Source organism: Lepus europaeus, chromosome 20 (assembly GCF_033115175.1).
Source record: "Lepus europaeus isolate LE1 chromosome 20, mLepTim1.pri, whole genome shotgun sequence".
Classification (NCBI taxonomy): domain Eukaryota; kingdom Metazoa; phylum Chordata; class Mammalia; order Lagomorpha; family Leporidae; genus Lepus; species Lepus europaeus.
The window spans coordinates 29,927,505-29,944,426 of record NC_084846.1 but is presented as its reverse complement, the minus strand read 5'-3'; the positions used below and the strand labels follow the sequence as shown (position 1 = coordinate 29,944,426).

At 43.6% G+C, this 16,922-nt stretch overlaps 1 protein-coding gene across 4 annotated transcripts; it reads right to left on the bottom strand.

Annotated features, from left to right (window-relative positions):
- Nucleotides 1–241: 241 nt before the first annotated feature.
- On the bottom strand, nucleotides 242–16,854 carry CBX3 (chromobox 3). 4 transcript variants are annotated; one of them, XM_062178117.1, is made up of 6 exons: nucleotides 16,055–16,151; nucleotides 15,033–15,084; nucleotides 11,246–11,388; nucleotides 7,824–7,986; nucleotides 5,551–5,645; nucleotides 242–518 (listed from the first exon to the last, which is right to left on the bottom strand). In XM_062178117.1, the coding sequence occupies exons 2-6, from the start codon at nucleotides 15,054–15,056 to the stop codon at nucleotides 491–493; spliced, it is 453 nt and encodes a 150-aa protein (XP_062034101.1). In that variant the 5' UTR covers nucleotides 15,057–15,084; nucleotides 16,055–16,151; the 3' UTR covers nucleotides 242–490. The 4 variants fall into 4 exon arrangements, with proteins under 4 accessions (XP_062034101.1, XP_062034099.1, XP_062034100.1 ...); XM_062178115.1 differs by lacking the exons at nucleotides 242–518; nucleotides 16,055–16,151 and adding exons at nucleotides 3,502–4,704; nucleotides 16,752–16,854; XM_062178116.1 differs by lacking the exons at nucleotides 242–518; nucleotides 16,055–16,151 and adding exons at nucleotides 3,502–4,704; nucleotides 16,274–16,379.
- Nucleotides 16,855–16,922: the final 68 nt, after the last annotated feature.

Below are 16,922 nucleotides of genomic sequence, written 5' to 3'. Positions count from 1 at the left end.
AGAAACTATATATACGACCCACAAAAGCCTAAAATATGTGCCATGTGCCCCTTACAGAAGAATTTTGACAGCCTCTGCTTTAGAATAAAGGCAGTAGGCACTAACACCTAAGCGAAAATGTGTTATTTGGGCCTAATATAAATACAATAATTACATTCATAAAAACAGAACGCTGAATCTCTAACTACACATCAGCTGGATGAGAATTTTTTTTTTTTTAAGATTTATTTGTTTATTTGAAAGTTACACAGAGAGAGGAGAGGCAGAGAGAGAGGTCTTCCATCCGTTGATTCACTCCCCAACTGGCCGCAACAGGTGGAGCTGCGCTGATCTGAAGCCAAGAGCCAGGAGCTTCTTCCAGGTCTCCCACATGGGTGCACGAGCCCAAAGACTTGGGCCATCTTCTACTGTTTTCCCAGGTCACAGTAGAGAGCTGGATCGGAAGAGCAGCTGGGACTAGAACCGGATGCCAGCGCTTCAGGCCAGGGCTTTAACCCTCTGTGCCACGGCGCTGGCCCCTGGATGAGAATTTTTAAAACAACTTACTTATTCTAAACGTATTAATATTTAGGAAAGTATCATCAAACGTGAGACAATTTAAAATATGTAGTGGGGGTCGGCACTGTGGCACAATGGGTTAAAGCCTTGGCCTGAAGCGCTGGCATCCCATATGGGCCGTAGTTCTAGTCCCAGCTGCTCTACTTCTGATCCAGCTCTCAGCTATGGCCTGGGAAAACAGTACAAGATGGCCCAAGTGCTTGGGCCCTGCACCTGCGTGGGAGACCTAGAAGGAGCTCCTGGCTCTTGGCTGTGGATTGGCGCAGTTCTGGCCATCTGGAGAGCCAACCAGCAGATGGAAGACCTTTCTGTCTCTACCTTTCTCTGTAACTCTTTCAAATAAATAAAAATAAATCTTAAAAAAATATGTAGTAAGTCCACATATAAACGATTAATCTAGGGTGGTATTTATTTACTTAAGATTTATTTGCAAGGCAGAGTGACAGGAAAACAGAGACCTTCCATACATGGGTTCACTCCTCAAATGCCTGCAATAGCCATGGTTGGCTATGCTGAAGCCAGGAACCAAGAACCCTAGCCAGGTCTTTCACATGGGTGTCAGGAACCCAAGTACTTGGGCCACTGTCTGCTGCTTTCCCAGGATGCATTAACAGGGAGCTGGATCAGAAGCAGGAAAGCAGGGACTTGAACCAGGCACTCTAATATGGGATGTGGGCTTCCCAAGCAGAGGCTTAACCTGCTGCACCACAATGCCAACCTCATGATGTGTTATTTAATGTATACGGAGAAAGTAAGGGGTACAGAAATTAAGGTATCATTGTACCTTAACCCACCTTTCCTTAACCCTCCTTCCTAACTAGAATTATCTGTTCACTTGCTGGATGTAGCAGAGTACTTCAGAAAGTTTTTGGAAAAAAAAAAGTGGAATAAAAAGATTATATCTGTGTAAAAAATTTTTGAAACCTCTGCACTTATTCATAATAGGTACTTTTGTAACTTCTTTAAGATCCCTGTAGGCATTTCAAATTTTCCTGCACCATCATAAACCTACCTTGTAATTCCATTTTCCATTAACTTTTTTTTTTGAAGTACCCTCACATAGTCACTCTGCTAAATTTGCAGATGCAACTTGCGGTTGTATTTATTTTAGTATCGTCTATCCTACAAATCAGAGACTGTGACAACTACACTTTTTTTTTTTTCCATTTAAGATTTAGTTTGCTACTATAGTACAATATAGTCTGTTCTCTGAGCATGTGAGGCCTCTTGAGAAAATTTCTGGAGTCTGCAATGTGGTCACTTGTTTCCAATTAGCTCCCTGCTAATGCACCTGGGGAAGTGACGAAGATGGCCCCAAGCACTTGGGTCCCTGCTACCCAAGTGGGAGACTAGGATGGAGTGCCTAGCTCCTGGCTTCAGCCTGGCCCAGCCCTGGCTGTTGTGGCCATTTGGGGTGTCAATCAGTGGATGGAAGACCGCTCTAACTCTTTCAAATAAATAAATCTTTAAAAAAAAAAAAAACCACAAACACTGCGAGAAAATGTACAACACCAAAGACTCGTACAGTATCTTTGGTACAAAAGAATCTTTCCTATGAAACATTCAGGGTCACTAACCATGGAAAGAAATGTTCTACAGAAATGTTCTATCAGAGTGGCTAACAATTAGTAAGATCAATGTTGAATCATTATTCTAGTGAGGATAAAGGGTAATGGCTATCAGAGTAAACTGGTACAAGGTGAATCCATCTGCATCACTCAGTACCACTATAAACAGTAGCGCTGCCATCAACAACAAAAGCTACTAACAGCCCAGTATTCAGCAACTGAGTAGTCTCCAGAGAATCTGTGATGGCCCTATCACAGGCACTGTTCTAAATGTCTCAAAACTTGCTGTAACGTTTCATCATTACAGCGGCCCACGAAGAATGTTTTATAGATGAGGAAATTGAGGCACAGGGGAAAACTGTTCAACACTGAAGAGCACTCTGACCCAGGCAATGTCTGCAGTGGTTAGAGGCAGAGCTGAAATAGGTAGATTTTAATGTGTTCACCAGGTGAGATGGCCTAAGACGGACAAGACTTCAGTGAAAAATCCAACATCACTACTTGTTTCTGTTAAACAGTATTTAAATGTTTAAAGTATAAAAACGGATAAAGAACTGTACTTTGGGATGGAGGTGGGAGGGACAGATGAATGAGGTAGGTTTTACAAGTTTATTTTTGTTATACAATTATAGACCAGGATAGTAAAGATATAAATAGGTTTCATGGATGATTTGGGAATTGGAGAATTTTTAAGAACAGTTTAACTTCATCTTTCCACCACACATCCAAGGTAGACATGAGATGGAAGATGCTACAGTGACTGCCAGTTCTGAAGATGGAGGGGGCCAGGAGCCAAAGGATGCAGTTGGACCCTATAAATGGAAAGAAGACAAGAAACCAAATCTGCCATGGGAGCCTCCATAAGACATGCTGAACTGTAAAGTCACCGATGAGTCTGAAGCCATTATAGTCGTTTGTTTACAGTACCAATAGAAATTAATCAGAGTATCTGAGACAATATACAAGGACAACACTTTCCAGAAAAGCCCTTCAGAAAATTCCACATAGGGCTACCAACTGCTATGAACAGAAGCTCTGTATTCTCTCCTGTGACTCCGCTGCTGAAAGCAGAGCTGGATCTGTCAGGAGACACAACATGCAGGGATGGGACTGCACTTCTGAACTAGTCCCTTCACAGAGCAAGATTCTAAGTACCCAATTTTCACTTCAATGAGGAATTACTTTTAGGGACCACATGAACCTGATTTTATCTTCCCGCTTTTAGTTTCTGTGGAAAGTCTAAACTTCACAAGCTCAAAGATCTGGGTTATGTACTCTAATGCTCTAGTGGTTTCATCCAATTCATAAAAATGAAATAATAAGTGTATGTAGCTGTTTCTATGCCCACTTGAAAGTACTCAGATAAAGAGAAAAATCACATAAAGGAATATAAAACTATTTATTGACCACTGTTCACCAGTATTTACAATAAAGTAAACAATATACAGTTGGATAACATTCTGATTACTACAAAGTTATTTTTCCTGGCATCTGCTGAACCAGTAACCCAAATACCGCGAAGATTGAGCCTACATGTAAGGAATGAGACGGGACAAAGACAAAACATGCAGGTCAATAATTTAGATTACAACCACTTGTTGACCCACTTATGCCAGCAGGTCCTAATAACAATCTGATCAGGTTTTCAGGAGCCAAGTCTTAGTCATTCCATGAATCATGGCCTTTTAGTCGATACAGCACAGCGATTTTGGTGTTTGTAAAGTAATGGCTCGCTAGAACAAATATTCAAATGTCCATTTACCTTGCTTAGTTTATTACAGCACACCAGGAGGTCTATTTTCTGATCTTGGGAGGGATGACTACTAGTACCAATACAATTTTTATAAGCCATTGCATTTATGACTATAGATTTAGATACAGGTTCTGATATGGCTTCTTTTAAATTATCTAATTTAACTTGTCCAAATGACTTACAAACTAATTAATTTAAAAGGTTATGGCTTCATGAAAATCTTCAGTTTAACTTGAAGGGACTTATTTCTTAGGTTGCTCAGAATGATGGAACCTCAGAAACATGGGTCTTCCCATGGTTTTTCTTTTGGTAAAATTTAAAAGCAAAAACAAAAAAAGAAAACCATTTATAAAAGTATACACATACAACAACCCAGAATGGTCCTTTAGTATTAGTTAAAATCAAGTCCTGATTGAAGAACTGACTATGACAACTTTCCTCAATATTCAGAAAAGCAAATGTTCTTTTCTGATAAAGGAAGCAACTACAGAAAGCTTTTATCTGTTAGAAGTAACCAGTGCTATCGATGCAAAAAAAATAAAAAAATTCACAACTCCCCCAATACTACTTTCAAAACCAATGTATCAAACTTGATTTTCATTAGAATGTAGTTATTTCTTCACACTAGTAAATCAAAAACCAAGACCCAGATTTTATATATATATATATAAATATATATAAAAAAACAATGCAAACAATTACTGAGCTTCGTCTTCTGGACAAGAATGCCAAGTTAATCTCTCTTCATAAAAAGCAATCACAATCTGAGGACATTTCATATTTGCCTCTTTTGCCAGCACCAAGTCAGCCTCATCTGAATCTTTCCTGTTGTAAGGAAAAAAATTCAGTTAAAAGCTCATATTTTAACTATTCATTTAAGAAATAGTTCAATAGTTATTCAAAAGGTATTTAAGAGCTTCAGAAGGATACTTGGAATAGTTCATGGAAAATGGAATCAGAAGATAAATTTAGGGGGCGGGCATTCCCAATCCACTTATCTAGTGCCCGGATTCAAGTCTCAGCTCAGCTCCTGATTCCAGCTTCCTGTTACTGTGCACCTTGGCCCAACCCAAGCTCTTTTGGGCATTAAAGGAGTGAATCAGCAGATGGGTGATGCCACTCTGCCTTTCAATAAACATAAACATTTTTTAAAAAGATTTTATTTATTTGAAAGGTGGAGTTACAGAGAGACAGAGACAGAGTCCTCTATCCGCTGGTTCACTCCCCGGATGGCCGTAATGGCCGGAGCTGCGCTGATACAAAGCCAGGAACCAGGTGCTTCTTCCAGGTCTCCCATGTGGATGCAGGGGTCCAAGGACTTGGGCCATCTTCCACTGCTTTCCCAGGCCATAGCAGAGAGCTGGATCGGAAGAGGAGCAGCTGGGACTTGAACCGGCGCCCATATGGGATGCTGGCACTTCAGGCCTGGGCTTTAATCCGCTGCACCACAGTGCCAGCCCCGACATAAACATTTTTAAAAGAAGTTTTTTTGTCACAAAAGAAATTTTTGCCAAAATAATTTTTGTTAGCAAAAACAACTAGAATCACCCTTTCAAAAAAATGATCAATGAGAGAAACTATAAAACCTTCCTCAGATATAGTTTCACAAACTTTTAAAAAACATGCTCACTTACCCCGACTTTAAAATTTAGCAATCACCTGTACACTTACCATTTCATGAGAAACATCAATTCTCCACTGCTGTCTGTGGCACCAATTATTCGTTCAGGATCAAGACCTCTGGCAAAGCCTCTTGGTTTGTCAGCCTGTTTGGAAGAGGTTAAATGATTACTCACATAAATGTTTCCTCAGAGCAAACTAAGAATATCAACTTCTAACTTGTCTTCCTGATAATGTAACTGTTAAATAATCACCTTCCAGTATGGGCATTTGGCACAGCAGTTAAGACTCCACTTGGTCTGCCCACATTCCCTATGAGAGTGCCTATCACACTCCTTATTGAGTCCAGCCCTTGTTTTCTGCGAATGAGCACCCTGGAAGCAGCAGTTGATGGCTGACATACTTGGGTCTCTATAACCCACCTGGGATACTCTGAGTTCCAGGCTCCAGCTGTGACCTAGCCCAGCCCTGGCAGTTGCAGCCATTTGGAGAGCAAACAAGTACATGAAAGATCTCTCTCTCCTTGCTTTTCAAATATATATATAGAAAATTTAAATTTCTAAAAACCATTCTGAATCAAGTCAAGAAAACACTTTTCTTCATGCAAAGACATCAGGGAGGAGTGCACATTATGGTGCAAAGAGTTAAACTGCCACTTGGGGTACCCCCCACCCTACGCTGGGGTACAGTGGCTACTCTGTTTTCAATTCAGCTCTCTGCTAACCTGCCTAGAAAGTCCAAATAGGTACCTAAGTTCCTGCCACCCACATGGGAGGTCTGGAGGAGTTCCTGATTCCTGCCTTCAGTCTGGCCCAGCCCTATCTATTGCGGGCATATGGGGAGTGCACCAGCAGACGGAAGATATCTCTCTGCCATCATTAAAAAAAAAGAAAGACATCCAGGGCAGACTGTGTAGAAGTAAAGCGAAAAACTAATTCTTTTATTTGTGGTAATAATAAGAATTATATACACATGTAAGTCAACATTTTAAATCACTTCCAGGAATCCTCAGAAATACCACTCTAGTCAATTTTGCTGTGGAAGTTATTTTTCATATTAAGTTTAAAATGCAACTGGCATTTATTATTCTTAAAAAATATTTTAAGATTTGTTTTAATTTCTAATAAATACTTGAGCTATATATAAATTATTTGGGATCCCCTGTAATTTTCTATAGTGTAAAGGGCTCCTCACTGCCCAAAGTTTGAGAACTGATGACACTAATAAATCTTTTATTCCTACCACTTTTCATAACAAAGTCCCAGACTCTGGGGTTAGGCTGCTTACATTAGAATGATGGCTCTACCCCCATATACTATGTGACCTTGGGCAAACTAACTAGCCTTTTTGTGATACAGATATTTTAGACACTTTCACTATATAAAATGCAAACTGAACTATTTAGAACACTGCTTGGCACATGTTAAGAGCTCAATACAGGCTAAGTATTATTAAACTATGCTTCTCTTGAGCATGACATTTTCAGAACCCAATTTGTACCCAACCTCTTGCTTCTGATCTGTAAAACAGGCTAATACCTATAACCTTACTAGGTCTGCCATTTAATTTGTCTGATGTTCTTGCCATCTAATATCTGCACGATCTAATTCCAAATCCAAAGTCCCTTTACCAATTTAATCTGTACTATACACTTAGTACCTGAGCCTAGAAATTAACTAGGTGCTCAGATCTTTCCTCCAAGTGCCATGCTAGGCCACTAGGCAGGGCAAGAATAATGTTTTCGAGTCAAGTGTAGAAGTGGTTTCTTGATGTGGCCAAAGTCAGAGACATCAGTGAAAGAAGACTGGATCAAATCACATGTATAGTTATTCAAGTCAATGTCTAAATCCACACCAGTAAAACATGAAGCAATGTTTATTATCAAAGACTATGTATTTCTAAATAAAAGGACTGCTTTGCAACACAAAGACCATATCCAAAATATGTTCTGGTGGTTGATGCCACCAATGGACTACAGCTACTAGATATGCTATCTGGACTGTTGCCACTGCAGTGGGAAGACTTCCAGTGATCCAACTTACTACTCTTATAATTTAATATTGCCGGCCTTAGATCAGGGATCAGATCCTTGAGTCCACCAAAAACAGTACTAGCATAACATCTTAAGTGGCATAAGCACTGACTGCAAATTTGTACAACGTAGGTTCAACAATGCCTATCCTTTTTTTGTTCTAAGTATTAAGCATTTATGTCTTCTTAATGGCATTTCAAAAGTATCTTGAGCTTTAAAGAAAGAGTATTTAAAAGTCAAGCCATCAACCTTCTAAAAAAAGCCAATCTGGTGGGCCACGTTTTATACTTACAGCATCTCTCTTCTTCTTTGATTTGCTATCATCAGATTCACTGTCAGATAAAGATTTTCTTTTTGTACCATCTTTTTCTTTACCAGCTTTTTGAGAATTAAGAAATGCTTCAATTAACTCTGGACAATCTAAATTTTCTTCAGGTTCCCAAGTATTGTCAGCACTGTGTTCAGTAAAAAAATGTTGATTCAATTAAACATGGTTCATCACCATCATCTGGATCCACTTAATAGATATCTGCAAAAAAAAGTCCTCTGTACTGCAGATACTAATCATTCCTGCCCTACTGCCTACATTCTTGAGAGTATCTGCCTAGATCTCCTTGTATCTGCTTTCACAGCCCTAAGTGAGCCATCTATTTCACCTCTGCTTAAGTGAACCTGATTCCAGTACCATAAGGGAGCATAACACATAGGGTCTTCAAAAGTTCATGGAAAATGAATATTACAAAAAAAAAAAAAAAAAAAAAAAAAACAAACTATGCATGGACTTAAAAAAAAACCTTTCAATTCTGTTTTTTAACAAACTTTTTTTCTATTAAATTTTTATTTGCGAGGCAGAGAATGAGAGAGACGGAGAGCTGCCATCTGTTGGTTCACTCTCAAATATCCACAAGAGCCTAGGCGTTTGTTACTGGAGCCAAAGACAAGAGCTGGGAACTCAACCTCGGTCTCCCACTTGGGTAATAGGAACGCAATTACTTGAGCCATTATTGGTTTTCAGGGTCTGCATTAGTAGGAGGTAGGAAAGAACCCAGGTACTGTAATGTGGGATGCCAATATCCTAACTGCTAGGCTAAACGCCTGCTCCCATGAATAAACTTTGCAAAGAAATCCCTATATTTCTCTAAGTTTCACAGACAAGCTACATCAGAATTTTTCTATAAGGGCTTTCAAAAACTGTATATTCCAGAGTGGATGTTTGGCTAAGTGGGTAAGATACCCATGTCCCACACTTGAGTGTCTGGGTTCAATTCCTGCCTCTGGCTTCTAACTCCAACTTCCTGCCAACGCAAATCCTAGAAAGCAGCAGTGATGGCTCATGTAGTTGGGTTCCTGCTGCCCCCTTGGGAGAACTAGTGAGTACCCCCAGATATTGGCTTTACCCCACTCTCCCACCCATTGCCAGCATCTGGTGAGTGAAATCAGCAATGGGAGCTCTTCTCTCTGCCGCTCAAATGGGTAATGAAATGAAATGGCAGACTTCCAACTCCTGTAAGTAGCGAAACAAAATGGCAGACTCTCAATTCCCACCCCAATTATGTCTGGGATTGGAATCTCCAGTACTCCAATACAAGAGTGTTTCTAAAGTTCATGGGAAAGCGGCCAGCATTGTGGCGCAGCAGGTTAAGCCACCACCTGGCATCCCAGATGGGCGCTGGTTTGAGTCTCTGCTAATGTGTGTTGGAAAACAGTGGAAGATGGCCCAAGTCTTTGGGCCCCCAAACCCATGTGGGAGACCCAGAAGAAGCTCCTGGTTCCTGGCTTCAGTCTGGCTCAGCCCTGGCTTTTGGGGCCATTTGGGGAGTGAACCAGCAGACTGAAGACCTCTCTAACTCTACCTTTCAAATAAATAAAATAAATATTTTTAAAAAAAAGTTCACAGGAAAATACAATTGAAAAGTTTATTTTGGGGTAAAAGAAAAATTGAAATCCATGCACAATATCCATTTCCCATTAACTTTTTGAAGATCCCTACTGTATTTTAAAATTCTGAGGCATTCTCAAATGTGAGACTATTCTTTGAATTTCTGCTGGGACTCAAACTGGGAAATATAAAGCAGGAAATGACAAACCAAGTCAATTCCAGCCTTTTGTATGGAATGTCTTTTAGTTTTTCAAATGGTTGGGGGAAAATTTACATAACATTTGAATTTCAGGATCCATAAACAAAGTGTTTTTGGAATTCAGTCATGCTCATTTGCTTAATATATTATCTTTTGCTGCTTCTGTACTACCTCCCAGAGATGTTAGAGAGACCTGCAGTGCTCACTTTATGACGCTTTAGGGTTAAAGAATCCCAATTCATAATTTAACATAAAGCTGAGATGACCATTTCTATATAATTTTCACAATGGCTGTGAAGAAAGAGTATCAATTAACAAAGGTAAAAGTCAGATCATCCTACACTAGCGATAGGCTTGCTAGCTTTTTGTGCTCTGGTTCACAAAGCCCCACAGGAACTAGAGGGAATGAAATTAATCTTACAATTGATAAGAAAGATGCTATTGGCCTCTGGCACTTAGTAACTTGCTCTGTTGATATCCTGATGCTCCAAAATTAGCACACAGGTTGACTAAGAAGTCTCCATTTTGTAGTGTTATTTTCACCATAAACTTCTACATTACCTATATACTGCACATGCAGGTTTTCAATCATACTGTGACCTCAGGTTTGGGAAGAAAAAGAGGGAGGGATCCATTCATTTTCTAATGTTTTGATGGGTAAAACATGGGAGAATCACATTAATGTCTAATGTGATTCCAAGAAAAACTGTCCATCTTGTGAAAGTAATCAACTCTAGCAAACTGGCTAAATCCAATTTTAAGTTCACAGACTTGTTTTGTTTGGTTCTGGTTTCTGATGTGCAGGAAATATTTTTAGTGAAAATCTGGATTTGTGATATATACTTAGGCTCACCTAAGCATACTGAATAGCCAAACAGGGAAGCCTAAATCTTCCATTCAACTCCTAATTCCCAACTGCTATGGAGGCAGCTTTACACGTGGGCAGTGGAAGAAAGTGTAGTGAGAATTACTGAGGCCTAACCATCTGACTATCATGTCCCCATCTCCACCATGCTCAGGAAATTATTGCTTTCCACCTATCTACCTTTTTTACCTGTCACTGCCCATGGAGCTTTAGCTTGTTTCTGTCGTCTAAGGCAGAAGAATCCATGTAGGTTAGTACAATAAACATGTGTGAAGAGTGTCATTTCTGCATGTTTACGTTATTCAGAAAGCAGCTCACAAAGTGATTATGAGAGCAATTCCTAACAAGGAACACAGGCTCTAGCTCTTAGAGATTAGGACACAGTAAACTTCAGTCCTGATACAAATCCTGAGAATCAGTCTGTACCAAACAGCTTCAAGAATTTTTAGTACCCTTTGTTTGAAAGGAGTAGATATGCTAGTCAATACAATATCTTACTACAATAAAATGAATTACATAGTAAACTACACTCTGATTTTATAAATTTGACTCTCCAGGGTAATAAACCAGTCTCCACCCGATCTGCCGAGTTTCAACAGTAGGCTAAGGACTCTTTCTAAGCAGACTTCAAATAAGAGACCCTAGAATTAAGGTGTCTTTAAGTTTAAAGAGACCTATGGAAAAATTGGTAACAGACTCAGGCTAAAAATAAAATTTAAAGCCACTTAAGTGCAATTAAATGCACAATAAAGAAGCACTAAGATTTCTTACTCTGTAAATCCCTTCCACTTCAGGAAATACTCCACCTTCCCATTCACTACACGTCGATCCAATACTTTCTCCACCACAAATTCTTCAGGCTCTGCCTCTTCGACCTTTTTACTCTTTCCATTCTGTTTCTTTCCCATTTTTTGCTAAAACAAAGCAAAAGGGAAGTTAAGATTCTCTTGAGTATGCTTTAAAGGCTTAATTGCTTATATTGACCCACCATCCTGCAAATGACACAATCAAAACCCCCAGTTCTATCTCTAGGTAGCCTATAAGACTCGATTTAATTAGAATTTCCACTCATTTTAACCACAAAACAGCAACAATCGACTAGGAAGTATTCAGGATGATAAAGACAACAGACTAAGTAGTAGAGAGAGCTTAACTAACCCAAACAGCAACACTGAAAGTGTCAGTGACACTTAGAATGCTGCCACTTCAAGAGGCCAAAATGTCAGATGGTTTTAATTCTCTAAAATGATAAACCTTTATGGTTTCTTTGAAATCCAAACTGGTGGCCAACCAAATTTAAAGAGGGAGGTTAAAAAAATCCACAATATTTAAAACTGCAATAGTAAATAGTAAGATGCTAAGGGGGAATATCCATAATGTAATGTGCATTTTAAAACCAACCCATCTTGGTCAGGTGCTGTAGTGCAGGTTAAGCCACCACTGAGAATGCCCATGTCTCACATTCTAGCCACTCAGCTTCTCATCCAGCTTCCTGCTAATGCACTTGGGAAGGCTGCATATGACAGCCCAAGTATTCAGATATGCCACCAACATGGAAGGTCTGTACAGAGTTCCTGATTCTGGCCTGACCCAGCCCTGGCTGCTGCACGCATTTTGGGAGTGAATCCAGTGGACTGAAGGTCTGTTTCAGATAAATAAAAAAAGTTACAGCAGGGGCTGTAGTTGTGGCCCAGCAAATGCTGCTGGTTCAAGTCCTGATTGGGCCATTTCTGATCCAGCTCCCTGCTAATGTGCCAGGAAGACAATGTTAAATGGCCCAAGTACCTGGGCCCCTGCCACCCATGTGGGAGACCCAGGAGTTCCTGGTTCCTGGCTTTGGTCCGGCCCAACCCTGGAACAATGAATAAGCAGATGGGAAGATGTCTCTCTCTCTCTCCCTCTTTATCTACTTATGTGTCTTTCAAATAAATAAATAATCTTAAAAACTGCAAGTGGAGAATTAAAGCTATGCAGATACGGGGATGTACAACCCAACTACCCAAGAATTAAAAAAATAAATGCCTCAAAACTGCAAAAGGACAACTAAAGCCCCACAAGCATATGGGGCACACACACAGAAATGAGGGTATTTCAAGAAGGTCACAGAAGATGTGCATTCTGAAAAACTATGTATGGATTCCATGTATTTTTGTATCAAAATAAACTTGTAATTCCACTTTCCCCTACAAACTTCTTGAAGTACCCTCCTATATATAAGAAAGATAAACTGGGGCTGGCAGTGCGGCAGGTAAAGCTCCTGCCTGTGACAACATTCCATATGGGTGCTGGGTCATGTCCGGGCTGCTTCACTTCTGAGCCAGTTCCCTGGTAACGTGCCTGGGAAAATCGGCAGAAGACAGACCAACTGGTTGGGAAACTGGGATGGGGTTCCTGGCTTCGGCCTGGCCCAGCCCCAGTCGTTGCTATATCTGGGGACTGAACCAGAGGATGGAAGACTGGAATATCTCTAAATCTTTCTGCAACTTGATTTAAAACATTTGACTTTGTTGGACGCCTTTTCCAGACAGGCTTCACTATTGTCATTAAACAAGATACATTAAGTGCTGGGCCTACTCAAATAGCTTTCTGCCTCTATACAGTATAAAGGAGGTAAGAATGACGATAGGAGGAAAAGAGAAACTGAAACAGACATGGGTTTATAGGAAACTAACTCTAAATGAAAATCTAAACAGCTACTTCGCATGAAGTGAGCAGGCCAACAAGAGGATCTCAGAAACTCAGAAATGTTAAAGGAACACATTATGATTAAAGACATACCCCCCTCCCCCCCAAAGCATATTTATTACTCTGGCTTTCATAAGAATGAATTCAAGTGCTCCTTTCTTGTTTAAAAGGCTGGTCCAAGTCACCAGTTTTCTATGTATGAGGTAAATTTTCTAGCCCCCAAAAAATTTCTCATTATTTAAAAGAAATCCACCCAGCTTCCCACTTAAACTTCATTATGTGTTATCTTAGAACACTAACTAAATTATTTTAAAATGAAGTTCAGTAACTTCCAAGGTAGTCAATGTGTGATCCTGTACAAGAGGAGGAAATACTTAAATGCCAATAAATTCTAGACACTGCCCCAAAGCAATTTCAGTTATTGAGAACATCAACTTGTCTGCCCTCCGCCTCTATATTCATCCCCAAAGCTTCATAGATAGCTTTTCTCCCCCCAGCCAATAAGCGAAGGACAAGGGTAAGGCTAATTCCTTTATGCTTTGTGTTTACTGGTTACGGAATTTCAGGGTCAGCTGAATCCTGAGAAACAGAAGATGCCGCCTGCTTTTATTACTGATGCCTTGTAACCCGTATATGGGAACTACTTACATTAGAGACAGTCTACATTTTGTATATAAATGTATTGCGAGGTACACGACAATGTACAATCTAATGATGGCACAAGTTATAAGTCAACTCGGCCTTTTTAAGTGTGAAACTCAAGGGCATCAAAATCAAAATACTCAAGTGCTAACACGCAGGGCTGGGGTTGTGGCGTAACAGGTAAAGCAGCAGCCTGCAATGCTGGCATCCCATTAAGGGCACTGGTTCATGTCGGGCCTGCTCCACTTCCTATCCTAGTCCCCTGCTAATGCACCTGGGAAAGCAGCAGGGGATAGCCAAAATGCTTGGCTGCACCTACATGGGAGACTGGGAAGCACCTGGCTTTGGCCTGGCCCAGCCCCAGCCATTGCAGCCATTTGGGGAGTGAACCAGTGGATGGAAGACCTCTTTCTCCGTCTCTCCCTGTAACTCTGCCTTTCAAATAAATAAAAAAATAGATCTTTAAAAAAAGTTCAGCACTCATCTTCATATGCTTATCATTAACAATTAACACACCGTGCTAGAATTAAATTCTATGGGAACCAAAACTTTGAATTTTGTATGATTTTAATGTGAATATTGCAATGTTCTCTTTTCTCAAACTTCATATTTTGTATAGCTCAATATGAATCCCAAGAATGCAAACCTTGCATTTAAGGCTGCTAGAGAGAAAATACTGCTCAGAAGATAGAGAAAATCTACTTCTTGGATGTACTTGATTTTGTTCATTTTGTGTCAAGACAGTTCAAGGAGTTAAGGTTTCGTATTTTACAGTAAGAAGTTCAAAACAAAACAGAGGACGAAAGTAATTCGGAAGATCCAGTGACTTTTGTTCTTCTCTAGGTACACAAAGTACCTGTTCTTCAGGCTGGGCATTCTTAACAGAAATCTAGAATTCAGTAGACGTAAGGAATATGCGGACCAACAATGCCTTTACTGCTTCTCTACACACGTTACATATTTTTTTTCTCATCTTTGCTTCAAGACAAAAACACTCAACAAAATTCACATGGTGCTGTCCTAAGATTGGGTGTCTTTTTAAAGAATTCAGGCACTATTAAGACAAGTCAGCGAACAAACACCTCGATGAGCCAATTTCGTTTTTCTCCCACACTGGGACAGCTGGGAAATGAGGACGTCAATTGCTCAACCACAGAACTGCAAAGTTACAACTCTGGGGGGGGGAAACACGAGTTAGTTCCTTACATACTGTAGGTTTTCGTTAACTTACCAATGTAGTTTTATTGGAGGCCATTGTTTACTGCAGACTTGAAGAGCTATTACTAGAAAAATGCATGACAGTTAAAGTTTGCACGACGAAGGGCACCTAAACACAACTTTGGCTTGGATTTCAACCCCCACGGAGTGGTACCCATTTCGGAGCAGCGGATCCGAGCGCCTGCCTCGCCCATTAGTGACGCATGCTTGAGTCTAGCAGTATTCTACCCGGCGGAGGCCAGGGACACCTCGCCGAGCCACCCCGGCACCCGCTCCCCGCTCCAAGTCCCACTCGTCCCTCCACGTTCGGCTTTTTAAAGGACGAACCGCTCGGCTCACGCCCGGGTACAATGACACAAACACCTAACGCGAAGCGACCACGAATTTCTCCCGTCCACACCTCCGCCCGCAGCCCCGCTCAGGGACCCTCCCCCTTGCCTCAGACGCTCCACGAGCGAGAGGAAAGCCCCCGGCGGCCGCGGCCCCGCGCCGTGACGCTCCGAGGGCGAAACCACGCCGCAGGCCCCCGCCCCCACCCGGGAGCGCGGGCCTCGTGGTCAGCGCATCCGCGGGGAGAAACAAAGGCCGCGGCGCGGGGGGCTCCAGGGCACTGCACCTCAGGCCCACGCCGGGCCCGCGGGCGGCGGCCACGTAACGGGGCGCCCGCAGCAGCCCGCGGGCCGCGCGCGCCGCCAGGCCTCGCGGATGCGGGGGAATGCACCGCCCTCCCCCGAGGCCCCGCTCCCCGAGCCCGCCGCGTGGGGGAGGGGACAAGCACGCTTTGTCTGCAAACCAGGCGCCCGTCGCCCCCACGCGCCACCCTCGCCGGGTCCGGCGCTGCCCCTACTGCCTAAAGGCGCGGGCCCAGGGTCGGGCCCGCCGCGGGGCCTCCGCTCGCCTCGCACTGCTCCCGGCAGCTACGGACGCGGGGTCCGGCGGGCAGGGAGCCGGGGAACTACGGGGTCCCCGGGGTGCAGGGGGGCACCCTAAAGCACCGCCACCCAGTGAGCGTGAAAGAGAAAGAAAGCCACCGACTTCACCGCTCCGAGCTGCTCCGGGTCGCTGGGCTGCAGCGTCTCCGGCCCTGCGCGCCTCAAGCTCCAGCCACATCCGAGGGGGAGGGGGCGGGGGAGCGGCGCGCGGGGCCGCGCGGGGGGGGGGGTGGCCCCGCCCACGCCGGGCGGCCGTGAGGGCGGAGCTGCGAGGCGCGCGCCGGCAGAGGGGCCGCCGGGAGCGCGGGGCAGCGGCGCTCACCGTTCGTGCCGCGGCGCTTCTCGGTCCCTGAGGGGAGGCGCGGGGAGGAGGGGCTAGGACGGGTCACTGGACTGGGCTCGGCGGAAGCGTTTCTGCCTCGCGGCTGCACCGACTGGCGCCAAAACGAGGCTCCGCCCACTTCCGTTCCCCTAGGGGTGCGTGCCTCCGCGCTCGGCGGAGGGGGCGCCGGAGAGCCGAGGACCCCCGTCCGGAAAGCTCGCTGCTGAGGTCCGGGCGCGATGTTGGCCAGGACTGGGCGGGCACAGCGTCCACAGTAATTTGCCGAGTAGCCGTCACGGCAGGTGTTTCCGGAAGAGGCTCAGCCAGTCCTCCGAGCCGGGAAAGGGGCTGGGGGACACGAAGGGCCCAAGGCGGCCGCAGGGGGATGGCAGGGTCGGAAGCGTAGCCGCAGGCAGCGCCGCCGCGGGGTAGGCTCCGCCCGGCAGCCTTCATTTCAAACTGCGCGACCGTTTCTCACCTGCCCTGCGCTAAGGCGAGGGCTGGCCCCGATCCGGAGAGGGCGTAACGCGCAGGCCTCCAGCCTCCCGCCATTCCCGGAGCCCGTCTACGCCGCTGGCGTCGGGCACGGCCGCTGGCGGCAAGGGCGGGGACTGCGCACTTGGCGTGACAGGGGCGGAGAGCCTTCCCG